The 21,210-nt window shown below is 40.7% G+C and overlaps 2 protein-coding genes across 2 annotated transcripts in view; both read right to left on the reverse strand.

Annotated features, from left to right (window-relative positions):
• Positions 1-687: 687 nt before the first annotated feature.
• Positions 688-1,815, reverse strand: LOC310871544 (hydroxycarboxylic acid receptor 2-like). Its single transcript, XM_083783127.1, has one exon. It carries the CDS (start codon positions 1,793-1,795, stop codon positions 815-817), a length of 981 nt encoding a protein of 326 aa, XP_083639253.1. The 5' UTR covers positions 1,796-1,815; the 3' UTR covers positions 688-814.
• Positions 1,816-5,943: 4,128 nt separating this feature from the next.
• Positions 5,944-21,210, reverse strand: part of kntc1 (kinetochore associated 1) — a 45,203-nt gene continuing 29,936 nt past the window's right edge. The window contains exons 35-60 of the mRNA XM_083783713.1: positions 20,904-21,042; positions 20,740-20,796; positions 20,462-20,625; positions 20,263-20,367; positions 20,050-20,178; positions 19,315-19,431; positions 18,010-18,119; positions 16,686-16,911; positions 16,346-16,435; positions 16,085-16,250; positions 15,793-15,851; positions 15,491-15,710; positions 15,314-15,387; positions 15,022-15,232; positions 14,169-14,281; positions 13,978-14,033; positions 13,235-13,310; positions 12,714-12,838; positions 11,893-12,028; positions 11,672-11,767; positions 11,000-11,056; positions 9,840-9,894; positions 9,679-9,742; positions 9,408-9,537; positions 6,732-6,821; positions 5,944-6,086 (exon numbers count right to left, since the gene is read on the reverse strand). Of these exons, the coding sequence (XP_083639839.1) occupies positions 6,009-6,086; positions 6,732-6,821; positions 9,408-9,537; positions 9,679-9,742; positions 9,840-9,894; positions 11,000-11,056; positions 11,672-11,767; positions 11,893-12,028; positions 12,714-12,838; positions 13,235-13,310; positions 13,978-14,033; positions 14,169-14,281; positions 15,022-15,232; positions 15,314-15,387; positions 15,491-15,710; positions 15,793-15,851; positions 16,085-16,250; positions 16,346-16,435; positions 16,686-16,911; positions 18,010-18,119; positions 19,315-19,431; positions 20,050-20,178; positions 20,263-20,367; positions 20,462-20,625; positions 20,740-20,796; positions 20,904-21,042 (2,943 nt within the window). The 3' untranslated portion in view covers positions 5,944-6,008. The remainder of the gene's footprint in view (positions 6,087-6,731; positions 6,822-9,407; positions 9,538-9,678; positions 9,743-9,839; positions 9,895-10,999; positions 11,057-11,671; positions 11,768-11,892; positions 12,029-12,713; positions 12,839-13,234; positions 13,311-13,977; positions 14,034-14,168; positions 14,282-15,021; positions 15,233-15,313; positions 15,388-15,490; positions 15,711-15,792; positions 15,852-16,084; positions 16,251-16,345; positions 16,436-16,685; positions 16,912-18,009; positions 18,120-19,314; positions 19,432-20,049; positions 20,179-20,262; positions 20,368-20,461; positions 20,626-20,739; positions 20,797-20,903; positions 21,043-21,210) is intronic.

Below are 21,210 nucleotides of genomic sequence, written 5' to 3' on the forward strand. Positions count from 1 at the left end.
GTGACTGCACTAACGAGAAATGCACTCTGTCGAGCTGACTCTTGTTAACTTACCGTCCATCCCTCTTTAAAATATAACAAATAAAGACGAAACCCATAAACAAACATTTAAAATAAAATAATCCCTGATTGGATTGGCCGATCAGTGACGCCACTAAAAATATACAATACCCGATTGGCCAAGGGGACCACCAAAAATGTCACAATTCCTGATTGGCCAAGGTAGTCACTGACATACAGTACTTGCGCAAGTAATAACTTTGGGGCAGGTCCATCTAGAGTTTAAATGGACAGGTATCAGTCAAAAGGGAGACATCGAAGAGGAAGGATGGATGGGGAACGATCAACATGGAATGTCAGAACAGGTCAGCTCCATATATGGAGATCTAAGGGTTTGAGGTGAGATGTACAAGGTTCAAGGTTTCTTTATTTTGTCTCCCAAGGGAGAAATTTGTCTTGGACCCCAAGGACCCGCCCTGCAGCATACAGATACAATACAATACAAGACAACAAAGGCACACAGTGACCCATACAACATTAAAAAACCACACACCAACATACCTAGTGCAATTTCTTTTTTTTTTTTGCTGGCCAATATTGATGACATCAGGGATCTCCATATATGGGTTTAATATATTAATATTGACATCACATGATGTCACAAACATGAGTCATGACCATATATGGGGTGTGACCAACTGACGGGAAATGCACAATTTCATAGTTAACTGCGACCTGCGGTTGCAAAAAGAGGAAAAGGGAAAACATGCGATTACAAATGTACAAATTAACTCTGTTCTCAATATGTACCATTGTCATTGTTGACAGTGGCTTTCATAATTGGCTGATGGACTTGGAACCGTTTCTCGAGTCTTATCCGCTGCGTCTGCAGTGTCCTCTGCTTGACGTACTCCAATAGCTTTCTTGAATATTTTCTGGAATGCAGGGCTGGAGAGGTAGTAAACAATAGGATCCAACATGCTGTTGAGATAGGTCAGGGTGATGGTAATGTAAAATGCTGTGTCCAGAACCTCCATCTGATGACAATCTTTAGATTCTCTCTTCTTAATCCAGGCCAGTAGCTCTGTAATGTTACTTGGGAGGAAGCAGATAATGAAGACGACCACCACAACAGTTATGAACCACAGAGCCTTTTTGATCTTGGCATTTTGACCCAGCTGTCTCCTTCTCAGATGACCAATGATTTGGAATGTGCAGTAGAGTATTACAGCCAGTGGAATCCAGAAGGAAAGTAAAAACTCGGTTCTATGCCACATCAGCATAGGATTGGACTCTTGCAATTTACCCTCAACCGTAAAGCTCTCACAGCGAGTTGTGTTGTTTCTTGGTATAGCCAGGAGATGAGCAGTCATTGAGATCGTGACCACCCACAGCCCAAATGCACAGCATACTGCTTTGTGGATACTTAAAGAATTGATGGAATGGTGGGGATGCACCACGCGCACATACCTGTCCACAGCAACAGCCATTAAAAACATGATACTTCCAGTGCGGTTCATTGCCAACAGGAAGAGAGAAATGTTGCAGAAAGTATCTCCAAACATCCACTTCATCCTAGAAACATAGTAGCTTGCACGGAAAGGCAGAACTACAATGAGCAGAAAGTCAGCCAGTGCCAGGTTGAATATAATGACAGTGCTGCTTTTCCAGGGTTTCAGATGGAAACAGAAGATCCAAAGAGCCAGGCCATTACCGATGACACCCAGAATAAACTCTGTGATAAGTACTGGAGGTAGCAGTTGGATGAGCAAAGTTCCATTAAAAAGGCAGTGCATTTTTTCACGTACAGTAGCTCGGTTTGTTGGATACAGGACAGGTCCACTAAATAAGCTAATTCTTATTGCATGCTTATAAGAGGTGCAGAGAAGCATTGTGGTTTGAAGGATGACGCTTTTAATCTGTCACAGGAAACCCACCAATGATTAGACCCACCCCTTAGTACATGGCAATGAGAAAAGCACTATAAATGCAGTTCATTTACCATTGACATGTTTTATTTGTTCAATTTAATTACTGGAGGCCCCACCCACCACCATGTTCACGTATCCCTCCAGCATAGGCCTATGACTGGACCTTGTATGGGCAAAGTTATAAATTGTGGGTTGACAGATCAATCAATGGGTGTGTCTATGAATGTTAATTCCTGAAAATGAAATGTTCATGTGCAATTTTCTGTAGTGGTCCCAGTCAACGAACGCAAAAGGGGATTCACGTGAAAGAGGATGTGTGCCTACAGCCTACTCAAAGCTAGCAGATGCTGAACAGTTTCATGATGAGCGATGATCCAGACTGGATATATTCTATCCACTAGACTCTAGTCTACCTGTGTCCTTTTTATGCCCATATAGGCCCATGGCGCTCTGCTAATATTGATCTGACATTTGCGCAACTTGACTGGCATTATGTACACTTGTACAGTAATCAGTTATTTACAAGCACCTGCTACAATAGTAGCCTATTTGAAGAGACTTTCATAGTCTTTGTTTGTGCTCAGTTTTGGATATTAATTAATACAAAAACATTCGCACAGGGCCTCGAATTTGTCCCCGGCGTGTGTGTGTGTGTGTGTGTGTGCGCTTGTTGGTTATATTAATAGATGGATCTCTTATCGTCATTGCTGGTTCGTTTTGTGTCCCGTTCTGTGGCAAAAGTCGGGCACACAATACTAGACAGTAGGCTATACAATGTCCACCGTAGTTCTACATGAGAACCACAATGGGAACGAATCAATACAGAACAAACGTTAATGGTCTGGGTCTGGTGGAGCTGTGCTCTGCTGCATGGGAGTTTGCAGTCAGTATACTGCAGTGATGGAACAGGTCAGTCTTCAGACAAGAAAAATAAAAGATATCGGTGACAATGGCGAAATAATTTTCTATTAGGCATACCTATTATTAGTAGGCCTAGTTAATTTCATGAGTGAATCGTTTAATGTATCGTCTATATTTTGGATATTATTAGGATATTTTGCATAATAAGCTATAGCCTATATCTTATTATGAACACATGTAAGCAAACCAACTTGGGTGTGCAGGTGCAGCGGAACAGCTGCCCGCAGGCATTGATTGATTTGCAGAACAGTGCATTTCCAAAGAAACTTGGACTAGTGTAATGAGTCTGTAATCGGACCCCCGTCCAATTACACTATATTTTCGCGACAGTGTCCCCCGGCGAGAATATGTCGGGGAATGTAACAAATGTGTGACCATGCAGTCTCTGACATTGAGAGAAATTAAGATTATCAGATTATTATTATTTTTTTAAACAAAAACACAGTTTATCAACTAACCGGTTAAAGGACCACTTCACCACTTTTCAACCTATCTTCATATAATAGCTCCTCACTAATAATCATGATAAAATGGCTAAATCCTCAATACATCTCATCTTTCATGAAATGGGACTCTGAACCCTACCACACCCGGTCAAGTAATTAAATTAAAATTGACCACACTGGTACCCTTGAGCCGTTTTAAAACCTTGGTGAGCGCACAGAGAGAAATTCGAGAATAAATAAAACTTGAATGAATGAATAAAAGTCAGTCAGTCCCGCATACAGTATGCACATGACCATATACTGCATGTGAAATTGTGCACAGCGGTCGGATATGCAGCTCTGAACAACCAGATATCCATATGCCTATATGTTGTTGCTCTGGAGAGGGAAGGCCTGGATTTGTCTATTTTCTGTCAAGAAATTCCAGTGCAGGTGACTGTCAGAGTTTGGAAGCGCTCGTTTTCAATAACTCAACGTCCTGCTGCCTCCTCCATTAAGTGCAATTTAGAAACAGTTAGTGCAGCACCGTTGGGTGATTTCCAACGAGCACTTCCAAACTTCAATGCTTCAATGTTTTGCCACTCAGTCTCGATGAGGGGGGGCGTGTCTCGGTGGAAAGGTGCTGCATGTGCATACTCTCTTAGGCCCTCATTTATCAATCGAGTGTAAAATCTGCCACAGATTTGAGTGCAGGTTTCGTAGTACACCCACGTCGCCACGGCATTTATAAAGTGATCGCAAACAGCTGATCCTTCCTTAATTTCGTTCCGACGTTAATAAATGTGACGGCTGAAATCTATCTGGCACGCCCTATGAAATCAAGCCTCGCCCTCGTTTTTGCGACAGGAACAACGGTAATACGATTTTGAAACCATGGTTACATGAAGAAAATAAAATCCCTCGCTTGCCTTTCTGCCCCCTTTCTCATACACACACAGACGCACGCACGCAAACGCAACTTGCAACTCTTTGCATCTTAAATAAATAAACCTGCATGAATTAAATAAAGCTGTCTGTTTCTCCTCTCGCTTCGCTTCCCTTGCTGCCTCCCTTGCTCCTCACCCCCCGCACGCACGCACCACATATCGTAATTTGCAAGCAACTTTCACTGTGTGTTGTTAGTTGTATATAAAATTATTAAAATGTTTATTCATTTAATATACAACAAGCTGTTTTGAAACTCTGCATCTCCTCCTCCGCTCCTGTTCCGTCTGTCTCTGTAACTGTCGTGACCTGCATGCACGTTTATGACATTACTGTATATTAGGCTGCATGCCTCGCAGCCTAAACCTTATGTGGTACTGGTGGTAGGCTGTAGTGGTGGAGGTCCGTGAATTAAGTTGGCACCCCGTGATTTCCATATGACGAAAAAAAAAAGATGCGGTCCCCACTTTGCTGCCTCTGCACTGTCGGCATGTCACATTTTGTGGCATTCGAGTGCGTCAGGTTTACCCTTAATTAAAAGGACGAGACGTGAGAAAGACATGGCTGTAGACTTACTTATCTGCGAAAAGAAAAGCTAAAGCTGCAGCACTGCAAATGCCTCTCGATATGTCATGGGGGGGGGGGGGGGGGGGGGCTACCGGTATGCGCTCATGCAAAACACTGTTTAAATGGCTTAAGCATGACTTGCATTGTTTTTAATTGCGCGATTTTAATAAGCTTGCACACTTGGAAATATGATAATATCCTACCAATTTCATATGACATGCTTTTACAAAATATATTTTTTTCACATGTAGGCCATTATTAGTTTTATACATTTTAGGAGTGAAAACATGTTTAGATGCCTGTGACAGCCTCTCAGCTGGTCAAACAATGCTGCTCTGCTGTTCTACGACAGAAAAACAGGTGAGGACAAAACGTACGACAGCTCCCGACCAGACGTGAGTTTTGAACTTTGTCAAGTTCAATTTCAAGCTTTGGCGGAAATGTTAAATGCCGAAAATGTCGGTAATTTCGGCGTGCACCCATATTTTGGCGTACGCACGGTTGATAAATGAGGGCCATACTCTCTAGACGCCTCAACCTCAACAAGAACACCACCTCTCATAAGATGCAATGGAAAAGTTCTAGCTGCACTCATGTGTATCAAACGTGTATCAAACTTTAAGATGCTGTTTTTCTCCACTCTTATACGATATGTGATGGTAGCGTGTCCGAGTCATGGGCATGGCAGTGTTGGCAGATGGCAACGGTTGCAAGCTAAGATTGGACAATCGCTATTGGGGGGTGGGTCTATTAAATTTGTCTATCAAATTCTAGTTCAAAGAGACAAATGTAGGCTATATTAAATATAGGTAACAGTTAAAGGACCACTTCACCACTTTTCAACTTATCTTCATATAATATAATCATGATAAAATGGCACAATGTTTTTCTACTCAGTCTGTGCCTCATAGGAGGGCTGTGGGCAGTTTAGAAACAGTCTTCTAGTGACATCATCATTAGGCAGATTTTTTTAAACAAGATTTCTTTACAAGTTGCAATTTTCGCATTGCAACTTTTCAGGACTAGAAAGTCTGCAGTTTCTATTGGCTTGTATTCCCCATCGATGATTTAAATAAGAGCTAAATAAACGTAATAACAATTCTCAGTATGATTCACGTTTTTATTATCACAAACAATTTAAAGTAAAGTAGCAAAGTAGTTCATCATCAGTGTAAAAACAGTGAAGGTTTTTACTGTAGTACAAACATACTGCCCCAGTCCTACTTGAAGTACTTTGTCTTCAGCACCTTATGCTGCTGCCCATTTTGGTTGATGAATGTCAACACTGTGTCCTTGATCTGGGGAGGTACAGTAGCAATGCACATAATACAGGTATTGATCAGAAAAATAGTGTAACAAATTTGTTTCAAACAAAATGGTAAAATTAACCTAAGTTGGTAAAAACGCATTGTAATTGTATTAGGAAGTATATGCTTTTGAAAAAAATAAAATAAAGATGTCAGTGTGAGATGAAATGAATCCACAAAGTCTCAATTTGATACACATGGGTTTTAGTTGGAAGAACAGACATTCAGTAGTATGATCTGGATAATGGCTCTGCTACCCTAAACGTACTGTACTAACACTGGTCAGACACAACATTCTGCACGGTCCAGTGCCAGAGTCTTTCCCCACACTATGACATGTTATTCTTTTATTTTCTAATCTGCTGTGTTCTCTTATAAGGCGTTCCGTCTTTATGACTGCTGTAATTTTCATGGACACTGAATATCTCCTCATTGGATCAATAAAGGTCTTTCTATCTATACATCTCTAATTGCTCAGCACAACAGTATTGATGCTATTAATTGTATTTAACAAGAGTAATATAACTACCGTAGGTCATTTAGAAACAATCTTTCTAACACCATCTCAATGCATGATTCTGAAAGAGAAAACTAATACAGGGGATAATAATGTAAGATGCAAAGACAGTAACTAACCTGTAATGGAATGCCAGCCAAGTCCCCACTGTTCATAAGCTCTTCTACTTGCTCCAGTATGGTCACATGGTTAGAGCGAGAAAGGAAACCCTGCAAACAGTAAAAATAAATTGTGTAAATCAAATATTTCCTTTGTGAGAGAATAAATGCCCTTTAGTATATATATTTTGATACAACAATAATGAAAAGATTGCTTCAAATAGGCACTGAGGCGTCACCACAGGTTTTGACTCTAATATTGATACAGTATTTTAGCTAAGCAGTTCTCAGTCCCAATACTATGCAGGTGCCCTCCCATGAGCCTTGTTTACTTTCTCTGCTAAGGCACTTCATTCAGATTTCAGACATAATGATAACAAGTGAACTATTTCGGATAAAACTCATAGCAGATGAATAATTAATGAATAAATCAATAACAGGAATATACAATCACAGTCAATATATGATTTGACTTGGCAGCTACTGAGGAAAAATGCTGTTGGTGTGTACACAATATACCCAAATTATACACATGTACATTTGATGATGCTCCATTTTATTCCCTTTTTGCACTCTCATTTCTTTTAAAAGTTTATAATTTCTTAGAATAATTATTCTAATCTATGCTGCTGCTTTGTCTGAAGGAAACTAAACCAAATCAAGTTTTACTTTTGACTTTTTGGAAAAATGTCAAGTAGCATTTCTTCGTCAGCCTAGTGGGAATATGTGTGCGGTTTCACTGCAATCGGACGCTGTGTTTTGTACAAAACGGGCCACTCCTGAAAACTTTGGAAGGCAATCTTAGCCATTTAGGATGGAAAATGAGAAATCAAACAGACCCGTCTTCATCACATAACTATAGAGATTATGTGTACCGATTTGCGTGAGATCTGGATAAAATCTGAAGGAGTAAATTCAAAAGGTGGCGCTATTAAGAGCACATGTGAAAAATGTTTCGTGGCCTCTAGGGAGTGTGCCTACAAAGTTTTACACAGATCGGTCCAGTTATAGGTAAAAACACGAATGGGCCAGTAAGAGCGCCCTCGGCTTAGTTGGAATGTGCATGTAAAACTTCACTCACATTGCACTCTGCGTTCATGATTTGAGGCATTTTGTTCAAAACGGACCAATCCTGCAAACTTTGGAAGGCAATAGCCAATAGGGATGCAATATGGGGAAGCAGACGGGTCTGTGTTGATCAAATAACTATAGAGATGGTGTATACCAATTTGTGTGATGTATGTATGGTGTTACGGACTGCCGTCCTGATTATAATTGTTATTGTATTTGGTTAATTAAGTTGGAAATGTTGGCAGCCCATGTTATATTGTTTCCCTTTGGTGTTCTCTATATTAAGGTCATGAATGGAGGTGAATGGAGAATGTGTGGTGTATAGAGTAAAAAAACTAGACGACGGCTTACTTCTGCAGCAGACTCCATCCCTCTTGTCCTCCACCCATGTTGCCTTTTCTTTTGTTTGCTTTGGTATTTTGTTTCTTTAGTTAGTTTGACTTCAGTCCTTTGAGTAAGTTAGATTTTGTTATCACAGTTTCATGTTCAGTTATTTATTGTACTTTTGTATTTCCCTATGTAATGTGAAACCCTGCTTTACCATCCCGTAGGGGTGTTTGATCCTATTTATTGTATCTTTATTAGTGTAGTGAGGTTAGTAATTGTATTTTTGTTTCCAATAAGTAATTTTTATTTTCTTAAGATAGCAAGTTTTTCACAAAGAACTGACACGTTTTTGTCTCTGTCAAAAGAAAAAAGGAGATAACTAGAAAAAGTGCCCTTCCGGGCACAGGTCTCCACCAGGTTATCCACAGATCCGTGCAGTTAGAGGTAAAAACACTTTTCGGCCAGTTATAGCGCCACCTTGAGGCTGAGTTGAAATTGTTCATGTGGCATTTCGTCCTCGGCCTAGTGGGAATGTGGGTGCACAATTTCACAGAAATCACGCGATGTGTTCATGATTTGCAGCATTTTGTTTGAAACTGAGCACTCCTGTGAACTTTGGAAGCCAATCTTAACCAATCAGGATGGAGTCTGATAAATCTGAAAGAGCCGTTTCGTTGAATGGCTCTAGAGAGACTGTGTACCAATTTGCGTGATGTTTGGACAAAATCTGTAGGTGTACTGTGCAAAAACTTGTTTTGCACAAAGCGGCCTCCTGGTGGCGCTATAACAGGCCGTTCTGGAAAGTTTGGGGCAGAGGTTCATGGTTGGCATCCAGGGAGTGTGTGTGCAAAATATGGCATCGACCGGGTTAACGGTGGCCGAGATTAGCTGTTCACGGACACACGGACGGACACACGGACGGACACACGGACGGACGGACGGACACGCGGACGGACGGAGTGCAAAACATACTCTCCCCACATGCCTTCGGCCTGGTGGAGACAATAAACAAATCTTTTGTAAAAGCTATCTCCTCATTATTATGTCATCTCCCCCTACCCTAGACAGGGGGTCGTAACATATGGATAAAATGTGTACGTAATATAAAGAAATGTGTTTTGCAAAAACCAGCCTCATGGTGGCGCTATAACAAGCAATTGTGGAAAAAGTGGGACAGAGGCAACGATCGGTGCCGGAGATTAGCTGTACACGGACGAAGTGCGAAACATGCTCTCCCCATGCCTTCGGCCTGGTGGAGACAAAGTACAACCTTGACCAAATCATCTGTTAATCAGTCACCTGGATCTGCTGTTCCTTTTTCCTGGAACAGGGGATGAGGAGGAGAGATCCGAGTGCAAGGGCTGACAGACCAAACTGGGCAAAGCGGTTGGCAATTCCTATCAGGTCCAGATTCAATAGGAACGGACACCTGTTGAAACAAAGGCCAAGACAGACAACATTAACCAATGATTCAGGTCACTGCTGTCCCATGAACCCATTCATTTATCAAGTCACGTGGCCACCATCTCTGGAATAAACCGGCAACAAGAAAAGTTTCAACAGCGCTTACTTGAGAAGAAGAGCAAAAGTCCTGTGGAGGGTGGCCTGTTGATCGGGACTCAATGGAACAGATGCTGTGACAATCAAAGCAATCAACGGCAGTTATTTTCACATATTATACATTTAAAGATCAAACTGTAAAAGCACCTGGCAACCACTATGATGCGATACCTGAGACAAAGGGTGCCAGTATCATGCTCCTCCAGGTCCGAGAAAAACAGGAGATCTGTGTGGACAATGAAACGTCACAAGAGATTATTCAATATTTTAACCAATTCACTTAGTTATAAAATGCTGTAAACTAACTGGGTTTATTTTCTCGCTCCATGTGTGTGAATAAAAATAATGTGAATACCGGTACATTTTAATTTGGAGAAGGACTGACTGATTCTGTATACAGACAATACCTCACCACCTTGGCACTGGCAGGTTTGCATCAGCTGAATGTAATTCCATCCAAAATTAAGAATACAATGCTTATAGCTGCTAGTTCGTTTGTAAAGCAGTTAGTTACAAAATGCACCATTATGAGTAGGTGCATCGACGGTTTCATCATTGCAAAGTCATTGTGTAATCTGTCCACACGCTACCTATAGTTCCTCCAAGAGAAGTTTATCACTACAGTGTACCCCGCTCCCTGATTATAACTTGCGCAGTTGTAATAAAGATGTGGATTAAAGGACCCAATGACGGAGTGTAATTGGTTTTAGATGGTGACGTAATGACGATATGTTTTAGTGTTGGGAGGATTAAAGGTAATGCTCCTATGTATACATGTATGTAATCTGGCACCACTGCTGTATCAGGCACAAGTAGTCATTACGTGATTTGCTGGGACGGTGCATACGCATCGAATATGCTGGGACGGTGCATACGCATGAAAAGTGGCGCAAAGTAATTTTTTACATGCATAAAGTAGGTAGGTAGCAAATAGTTAAACCAAACAATTCAACATTTCAAACGTTCCTTCACAGAGAAACTGAGATTTGACTAGTAGGCCTGGCCATTTATGGCCTACTAGTATGCACTCGACAGAGTGCAGTTCTAGTTGATGACTGTGCCTGTCAATTACTCTCAAAATAGGCATAATAAATGTGATTATTTGATTTGAAATGTTCCAGAAATCCATATGGACTATATACTGTATATACCTGCTGGTGCTCTACTATATTAGGGTTACCCTAACCCTAACCCAAGCCCCCCCCAGTAAACACAACTTAGCCTTAGTACTTAGGCGGAAAATGTTCTTGGCATGGTGGTAGTGCACCACTGCTCAGTCAAGAAAGAAGAAACGCATCACTTTAGTTTGTTGAGAACTAAATCTAAATTACCTGCCACAGAGAGGGAACAGCAGCTAATGCCTCCAGCACCTTCTGGAGGTGGCTGATCTGTTGAAAAACAAAAAAGACAATTCATGTTAACAGTAGGGACCTGAAGCCGATTCTGCAAATCCCTTCTAAATCAGTAGTTCTCACACATTTAAGATTTTTCAAAAATGTTAAAAAATATATCTGATGTACAAGATTATTATGTAGTAGTGTTCTTATAGTAGAAAAAGTTCTAAAAAGATTTTATTCTAGTGCCAGTACTAGTGAATGTCTTGACAGAGGTCGGGTGACTGAAACATTGACACATTTAAGCAGTGTCTGTAGCTAAATGGATCCAGGATGTAAGGGTCCATTTGACCCCAGCACAACCAGAAGAATTTTTGGAAGTGTGCATGTTTCCTCTTCCAAGTTTGATTCTATGACTTGCAGTTTCATTATTTTCATTTGCCATGAAAATAATTGTGTAAGTGTTGTTGCTGTGATTGTAGCTGTTTTTTACTGTTGAGACCGAAGACAAATTTCCACACGTGGACAATAAATTAAACTAACTAACTTGTCTTTAACCATCTGCAGACAGGTTACTTACTACTAAACATAGTATTACTAGTAGTACTACTAGTGCCCCGCCCCATGAAGAGATTATTCTTTAATTCAGTTCAAACTTCATCTTCTCACCATGTTGAAGCTTAGCAGCTTCTGCAGTAAACCATTCCACAGTTGGGGATCAAACACTTGATACTCCAGACAAAGATCTGCCACCAAACGCACAGCCTGCAGAGAAACTACTCCCATTAATGTCTATACACGGCCACATACATCTCATACATACTCTCAATGAAGAGGAACAATTCAATCTAAATTAACTAAATGGGCTTATATTTTCAGTGGTACAGCACCTGTGGTTCGTGACTGTGGTTCTTCCACAACCCCTTAATCATGCCTTCTTTGGGACTGTTGAGGAATGATTCCACAGTGTAAGGAATGTTTAAAGCCTCCAGGTTGGAGACATAGATGTAACACTTCAGGTAGTACCTGCATGGGATGTAAAATACAACATCAGTGAATAAGACCAACACCCCTGATGAAGGCCAACTGTGGCAGAAATGTCGTGTACCATGTATACAAAGAGAAAAAAGAAGCGCTGCAGGGATCAGTCAGTGGCTCAACAAATAGATAGGTACTCTTTGGTGATACAGGTAGGAACATACCGATAACGGTATGTACAAAAAGGTTTTTCAATAAAAGAAAATCCGTGGAATTCTTCTTTGCAAGTCTGCACCTTTGGGAATTGAGCAGTACCTTTGTGTTTTGAGCCAACTAACATACGGTTGGGGAATTCCAGCTGATGTATACTATTTGTTTGGTTGGATATACTAGGGCAACAAGAAATGCCTGGGTGGGAATCTGTACATTCTCAGAACTTATTTGCCCTGGCCTGGACAATGGAATGATAGGACCAGAAAGTGATCAGCTTGAGTTGATTGGTCAGCTGATGCATCTTACCTAGGCATTATATTATACAATCGTAGCACAATCCAAAAGTTAACTTAAATTGATGATTCAATGCTAGTAGAAAAGCGGCCTTCGGGTGTGTGAACAATTTCTGTGTGGTTAGCAGTGTTTTGTTATTGGGGCAAAAGTATCCATAAGTATGCATATCAAACTTCCAAATTCCCATTGAATACATGATTTGATCTTTGACCAGAGAAGAACTTACTTAATCTTTGTAGAGGGTATCTTGAGCTCTGCCTCCAGAGTGGCAGCATCGGCCAGGTGGATGAGACAAAGCAAGGCTCGACTCCGGTGGCAGGTCGTCAGACGAGGTCCAGAACTGCCATGGGGCTGAACAAGGAATGAACCCATTAAAACCGATAAAGTCTGTTAATCTGTGGTCATTTTAGATTTTAGCTATACATTGCACATTGGTTGCCTATTCAAAAATACAGATATAATAATAAAATCATGAAGATGTTTGCAAATCTTTGTATATCTTTTTCGAAGCGAACATTTTAAACTCAAATCTTTGCTTCCAGGGGTTCCTGGGACAAAATGTTTTCAGATGGGGGTCTGCTGCCAAATCAATTTAAGTTATGTTTAAGTCTTTTTTTCTTCAGAAAACTGATTTAGAAGACATTTGGTAGAATCGACCCCAAGCCTGTCAATCAGGAACACTTAAAATGTTATACGATTTCATGATAATTCAGGTGCAAACTTGATTCATCCCACATAATTACTCACCCATGTTTCCACAGACAATAAAGGGCTCAGCAGGCAGACAGTGTCCATGGGATATGCCTGCAGTAGATGCACCACCCTGAAGAACATAGTTGAGCACAGCACATATGTAATTAATATTTACTTTTCCCTTTCTGCATGATCACCTATGAGAAAAAAAGAGACTGCATAGCTGCCACATTTAAAAGGCACAGCCATTGCACTTTTACTGGCTCAGTGGAACACGTCCAGAAGTTGAGCACAGTTTTGAGAAAGACCAATAACTGCAAACTCTTTTTTTTTTTTTTTTAAGATATTTTTTTGCGGCTTACGCCTTTATTGATTTTTTAAGGGATAGAAAGTAGGCTGACAGGAAACGGGAGAGAGATGGGGGGATGACATGCGGTAAAGGCCGTGTCGGGTCCGGGAGTCGAACCCGCGGCACACCGCGACTGGATCACCAGTCCGGTGCCCAGACCGTTACGCTACGGCCTGGGCCAATAACTGCAAACTCAAACCTTATCATGAATGATAAGGTTTGAGTGCAGTTCATATCGATAATTAGAGGCAAATATAAGTAGTTGCCTTTAGTAGACAGATAAATGATATCCCTATACGCAAAGTATTTTAAACATTTTAATAGCATTATGAAGATGCAAATAGTGTGACTTCACGTTCTTGTGGGGATTTTCAATTGCTTCGCCAATATGGAACCGATTACAAAATTGACAGTTCAAAACTACTACACACTATAAAAATGCCTGTACCTCATTAAATCTGGGTCTTCCTCAATGTTGCTGGCACATTCTTGATTGTTGATGTCCTTCATGAAAAATAAATAGTAACCCTTAGTCAGTGACTCAACATAAGCAGAATAAAAAGGAGACCATTGCAGTTAGCTGATCATTTGAAATATAAGCAATGCAAGCCTGAAAAGACAAATACAGATTTGTCAAACCTGGGCCATGGCTGAGCCAGTTTTACAGATCCACTTCTCCAACAGCATATTTCGGATCTTCAGAAGATCCACCTTGCAGATGGTGGCTATTTCCTTACATACAGCATGAATGTCTGTTCAGAAACAAATCGTCTTCATATAAACATATTGTAATGTAGTAGTACACAATTTTAATTATGTCCACCTAGCACTCACACTAGTATGAATCACTGTAGTTTAAAATAGTTTCAACAAAAGGGTGTAGATGTGCAGTCTCACATCGTTTACACTGCCAAGTTAGACTGCAAAAAGCCACAGATACAACACATGGTTGTACTGGCCAGCTCCCAGGTTTTAATGTGTGCGTGTGTGTGTCCGCGTGCACGCACGCGTGTGTGTCTGTCTGTTTCTATGTACAGGGCGTTGCTGAAAATTAGCACCTGTGCTCAGCTACTTCCCTGGGTAAACAAAGGATACAAAAGAAAATGTCTGGATAGGAACTCTAATGTGGGATTGTTTTCACAAAAGGGTCAGTCGAAGTCCAAAGTATTGAAGACTTTCTAAAAACAAAATGAGCATGTTGGTGATCTGTGGCCAGTGGAAAACAAGTCTTTGGTTTACTGGTGAGAAACTTAGCGTTTGCCTCATTAGTTGTACAGTACACCACGTAGCGTTTGCCTCATTAGTTGTATACCAGTATACCAAGGCAAAACCTTTACACCGGGCGCAGACACATACTGTAGCTTCTCCCATTTTGTGTCATCTACTGTATAGAGCATCTATATACACACAACACACCCCCACGGCAAGAGTTCAAATAATAATTATGATGTAGCATTGTGGTTACAGTATTGGCCAAGGCGGTGGTACTTGCCAGGATAGGCTTGACCCATTGAATTCTTGTAGCGCTGCTCCACGCTGATGTGCTCATAGAGAGCGGCTATGAGTTTGCCTGGCAGCCCAGTCAGTTTAAGAAGCTCTGGGCTGTTGAGTTGGCTGGCCATCATAATGTTCTCTGTGGCTGAACGCTGGAACTGCAACTTCAGCTTGGACAAAAAGGACTCGACCTTGGCCCGTGCAGTCTCCTGCTCAGGATAAGACAAGCAAAAATATTAAAACCCCAACAGATATACAATCAAACATAACATACGACTGTGAAGACTGACCTCAATGTTTGGGTCCTTAAGCCATATATCAGCAAGAGATAAGCAGAATCTTAGTGACTGAGTCTTCTCAAGGCCTATGAATAAATGAATAAATACAAGTGAGAAAATATAATGCATGTGTATAAACAGACAAAGCAATGTTATGTCAAGTGTCTGTTATGAACAGGCCGATCAGACCTGGGGGCAGTTCCTGAGCAATCCTATGGGCTGTGGCTGTAGCCCACTCTAGGTTCTTTATGCAGTGGATATACTCCATCATCGTCTTTGCCACTTTGAAAGTCTCCTTTTTCTGTAAAACATGTCTCTGGCCCTTCTTGCTCTGCTCCAACAGCAGAGGCTTCATTCTCTTGTCGAAGCAGTGGTTCACAGCAGACATGTACAGCTTGTCAAGACACACCTTGAAGGAAACAAGACAACATTATGATGGATGTACAGTTAAGGTGCTTTTTATTGAGGTTGTATACATTTGAATTATCTACCTTCATAAGCTTGCTAATCAGGAGAAGAGTAGGGAAGGTCTCCTCACTGAGCTCAGGAGCTAAATAGGAAATATTTTAATGTTTAATTGATTCATTCTAATCATAACGAAACTAACGAGGATCACTGTGCCGTGCACTGGAACACAATACAAAAATTACTTTACAGTGTTAATGTCAGACATGTATTAAAATAAGACAAAAGGGGATAAAAAAAAGGATGATGTTCTAAAATAGCAGGCGACCAGTGCAGAAAAGCTAAAGCAGCAGTCTTTGGGGTAACTAGTGTACTCACAGATGATCTTCCAGAAATGATTGGTCTGCATAAGCAGGTGGACAGGCAATCTGCTTTTGGACAGAGGAGTAGACTCCAAGCCGTTATCCAAAAGATAGGTGCTCTCTATGTCTGAAGGAGGCGAGATGCGCTTGTAGGACTTCAGGTGTTGAACGAGGCCCATTGCCTGCAGATGGTTAAGACACCAATTGCTTATGAATTGTTTTTGTAAAGACATCAAGTGATTAAGTGTACTAATTTCTGAGAAAAAAAAATCCACACCTGACTAACTGAGAAGCTGGGGACATTCTCACCAGTTGTCTGTATGATCTTGAGCACAACCTCAATCCTCTCATAGTTATAGGGACTGAGCTGCAGAAGCAAGGCATTTTTCATAATGGAAAATAATAAATACAGTCATTATCCAAAAGCATCACATAAGCATGCAACAGGGCTTGATCAAAAAATATATATATATATATATATATTTGACAAGCACCATCTACAAAAAAGGCTGACATAAATCTAGATCAATAGTCTAATGAAGGCTAAATGAACTAATTCAGTTAATAAGAAGAACAAGCAAACACATTAGCAGTAGAATAATCTCCCAGCGACAGACCTTGAGCATGGCAGCACTGAGGCTCTCGGTGAGGTTGGTGGTGCTCTGCAGCATGGGAATGATCTGCAGGACCCGTTCCAGGGCCTCCGCATGGCTCAGAGACGGCACCTCTTCCAGGCCTAACCCAGGATCACCAGCTGCTCCAGTGTCTTCGTCCTCCTCCTGTAGCAGCAACAGGGTTGTGATGTAGCGGTTGATCACGCTATCTCGATCCAGACCAAAGGTGCTGTTGGAAGCAAAGAAGAACGTGTCAATCTAATCTACTGTAAGTACTTGATGCATGCAGCAACTCCCAGTGATCATTTTAGTCAACAGCATCAACTGTCATGCCCACAGCTCTGTTACAAGACGCAGGGATAACATGATGGAAATACACATATTTTCTACAATAGACCACCCCCTCTATGGAGCTTTGGTACACATTCTCTCAGCACACTCACTTCCACAACCATTGTTAAGTACTCTGACAAGGTTTTAGACTTATGATCCCTCCGTCTACGTCTTCGCCTACTGTACAGTTAATATTTAAAAAAAATCATTCCGGCACATTACAGCTACCACTTTTGCGCCACAGACCACAGACAGAACGTCATCAACACCGCGCCGCGCTTCTGATCGTGGCATATTTCACCAGGTCACCAATTTACCCGTAACACCGCCATGTTGGAGTGGCTGCGCAACTCGCACACCTTCCCCACACAATATGCCTGCGCTTTGGACCGCGACACAGACAGGGACTGTCGTCCACAGCAACAGGTTTTGTAGTGAGTTGTGCTTTCATTCCAATTTAAATGTTCCCATTCTGCATAGTGCAGACTGCAAAAAAATACTTTAATCAATCCGTCCCTCACGCAAACAGGTAGACTATCTTTGCTGCCAGATTTCAGCGCTGAGCCAGAAACAAGCAATCACGTCTATGCTTTAATTCCCCACTGTCTTCAGAGTGGTTCAGCCACTCCAACAGCAATGTGTGTCCCTATGTATGTATGTATGTATGCATGTATGTAGAAAAAGTGAGGACGCCAATTGTGATTGGCCGGAATATGATGCATGATAAGAGTGCCCCTCACTTCACACAGGTCTGATTTTTAAATATTGTTGCTGTTGCCCAATATTTAGCCGACCTCACACACTTGGCATTTGCTGCTACTACCTGGATGCATGGCGAAAACCAACACCTTCCTTGCTCACTACAATTTGCTGTGCAATATGGCATAGGTGACAACGCTGCAAGGGAGCCAATGACGCGTGGAACTAGAATCGAGTTTCTAGTCCAATACAGTTGTGAAGAAGACCAATGAACAAACTGTGTTGGCCAGCAGACCTGCAGTACTGGAGGATGATGTCAGGTGTGATGCTCATGTTCTTCACCAGAACTGGGATCAGAGCACTTTTCATCTCTGGGCGCTGGCGGAAAACAGACTGAATGGATATCTATAAAACAGGAAAAGACATGTGGTTAAAGGAAGGGCAACAGTCAAAAACTTCTGATATTTATGCTATGTCCATATCTCAACAATAATATCAGTTGCTTTTTGCCTATATACAGCTTTTCGTCCAAACACATGTCACATTTACCATCGACAAATAATTTACGTCAAATGTGGACAAGCAAATCGACTTTTCTAAATACAGTGCAACCGTTTTAACTCAGCTCGGGGCTTATATACTGTGTGTGTATATATACATACACACACAGTATATATATACACAGTATGTATGTGTATATATATATATATATATATATATAAATAAAATACATTGAATATTTCTTTAACATTGTATCATGGTTAAAAGATAACATAAGTTGACAAATTAATTCATGAGGAAGTATATTAATCTTTTGTATTGGATGATGTATAAGAGCGCCCCTCATTTCACACAGGTGTGATTTATTTTAATATAATTACATGGAAATTACTTAATGACTTAACTGATGATACTTAACGTAATGTTCTGAAATCTATATCTACATGTACATAGGGCAAATATGTTGCCCTGTCTTTAAGTTTGAGAAAGACAGCTTGCGGCTGGGTCCAACAGTGCAGCCAGTTTATGTTAAATTACTGCATATGAAATAAGCACGTTGTAATCGAGATCGCTCTATGTTTGTAGAGAAGATCGTCAGTAGAGGTTAGTCCTGTTTGTGGACCTTGTAGTCCTATTCGTGGACCCTATGGGATCTGTACCTTTCCTTAGGTGCTAGGTGTAGGGAAGTGTATGAACTAGTCAGTAAGCTTGAGCCCAGTGTTAGCTAGGTGCCTCCTTCTTATATGATTCCAAATACTTACTTGTAGTATGAGATACTATATAGAGGGTATGCGTGTGACATCATCATACCCAACGTCTACAGAGTGGAAAAACACTATTTTCTGGCCTTAACAGCCCATACATCCAAACAGAAAGGTCCTATTTAAACGACATTAAACTCACTTTTCCACTCGATTTCCCATTCACTTTATGCATGTGCATACCCTCTATTATACAGTATGAAATACGTACTTGTAGTATTATTATTGCTGAATTATTTTTTTTATGCGCCATACTTTATAGTGATGTAACGCCATACTGTCAACCGTTTCCGTGACAACAAGTGAATATTAAACTGAATTTCATCCACAATACAAACCCCTAATTTGCCCAGCTTGATGCCCCACTCTGCATCTGTGATGACTGACTGAAACTTCTCTTGTTCCTCTTCCTCTCCATACAAGTGGCAGAGATGCGCTCCAACCATGGCCACAGCCTGACATTAGAAAATGAAAAGTGGATTACATAAAAAATGAAATAGGATGTGTATTCCATTTGTTCCCACTAGAAAATGCTAACAAACGTCCAATTTGACATTTCTAAGTGTGCAGACTGGAGTGAGAATGGAGTGAGATGTGCAATATCAAATCTAAAATGTAACTATCCCTTTATTATATTAACAGTCTATGGAACTATAGTGAACTGGAAAAAAATAATTGACGTCTAAAAAAATTCTATTAAAACAGACAGAATTCAGGACAATCTATTGAATATGGACTTTTACAAGAGGATGTACACAAATAGCCACTGGCTCTGCTGCCTTTTTCAGGGGCTGTGCCTTTGAAGAAGGCAGCAGAGCAAGAATTTCTTTTCCGTTTGATCATCTTGAAAATGTAAAAGAACATACTTGAACAAACTTAATATTGCACTCCACTGTTTATAGATTTGAGGATTTCAACAATAAAACGACAAAAATAGGCTACAGAAGCGTTATTTTGTAATTTAATGTGTGGTGTGATTATTTTTACTATGTTGTATGTGTTAGCATGTGACCTTGATCTATGACATTTCATTTCCTTTGTGGATGAAAAAACATGTAACCATTTCATCATACCAAGATTTTGCTGTAGTTTTGCCAGGTGCTGTCAATAATCTTCCAAAGTATTTTGAAGACTTCGGCCTTGGATAGAAGAGTGCAGAGTCCAATAGCCAAGTCACAATCCACCACTCTCCAGTTCAATACCTTCAAACAAAGGAATATATAGAAAGATAAAATAAAGTGACAAATTCTAATGAAAGCTTTTCACAAGATCACAGGTGAACTCACCTTGTTCAAGAGGCCCACAGCAACCACATTGAGAGAGGATAATGTTGTTTTCTGTAGATCTTGCACGCAAGTATAGTACTGGAAAAGTTTGTCCTCGCCATAAAGCTGAAAGAAGAAGGACATAATTCAATACCCATAGATATTTGTCCAGATGCCACAACATGTATGACCACAACTGTGATACTGCTGCATGTTATACCCGTGTGCTGAACTTAGGGTCCATTATGTTGGAAGTAACATGCTGCAAGCAGATGCCATAGGAGTTGACCAGTACTCTAAGGGCCAGCTCCAACTGACTGCACTCCTGCAGCATCTGCAGCATGTTAGACAGGGGACCCAGGAGAGGCCTCAGGAAGTTTGAACCTATAGGAGGGACAGGTATGATCCAACATCAAAACTAAGGCTCACGTTTGCCAAGCAAATATGAATCCCGCTAAGAGTCTTTAAAAAATACGGTAAGTCATTTTAAGTAGTTACCATCTGCAAAAGAACACTGCGACAGACAAGAGCAGTCCAACGGATAGAGCTTGTTATCTGCAATAAATAAATAAATAATGGAACTCAACTGCATACCATCTCAATAAACCAGTTAACAATGTCACAAATCCAGGCACTAAAATGCAAAAAGATATTTTGTTTACCTGGTGACACAGGCACCAAGCTGTTGGTGATCTCATACTGCACTGGTAGTACAGATACTGGGTCCAGAACAATGCAATCCTCTTTAAAAAGATCCTGGAAACTGGAATAAGCAACATTTTCTGCTTCCAATGTTGCATCCTTTGAACAAATGTACAATTTATTAAAAACAGACTTTAGTTTTTATTTAGAATTTGTTATGTGTAGATTTGAGCATGTAAAATGGATTGAACTTTGCAAGTACTACACACTCAAAAGTGTATAGTTCTTTGAGTTTGTTTTGGGGGGTAGGCTTCATATTTGTGTTGC

Source organism: Protomyctophum parallelum (genome assembly GCF_964188405.1).
Source record: "Protomyctophum parallelum genome assembly, chromosome: 15".
Classification (NCBI taxonomy): Eukaryota; Metazoa; Chordata; class Actinopteri; order Myctophiformes; family Myctophidae; genus Protomyctophum; species Protomyctophum parallelum.

What these genes read in the sequence shown, in the direction of transcription:
- LOC310871544 (XM_083783127.1), bottom strand. Translation starts at nt 1,795, where the DNA reads ATGCACTGCCTTTTTAATGGAACTTTGCTCATCCAACTGCTACCTCCA.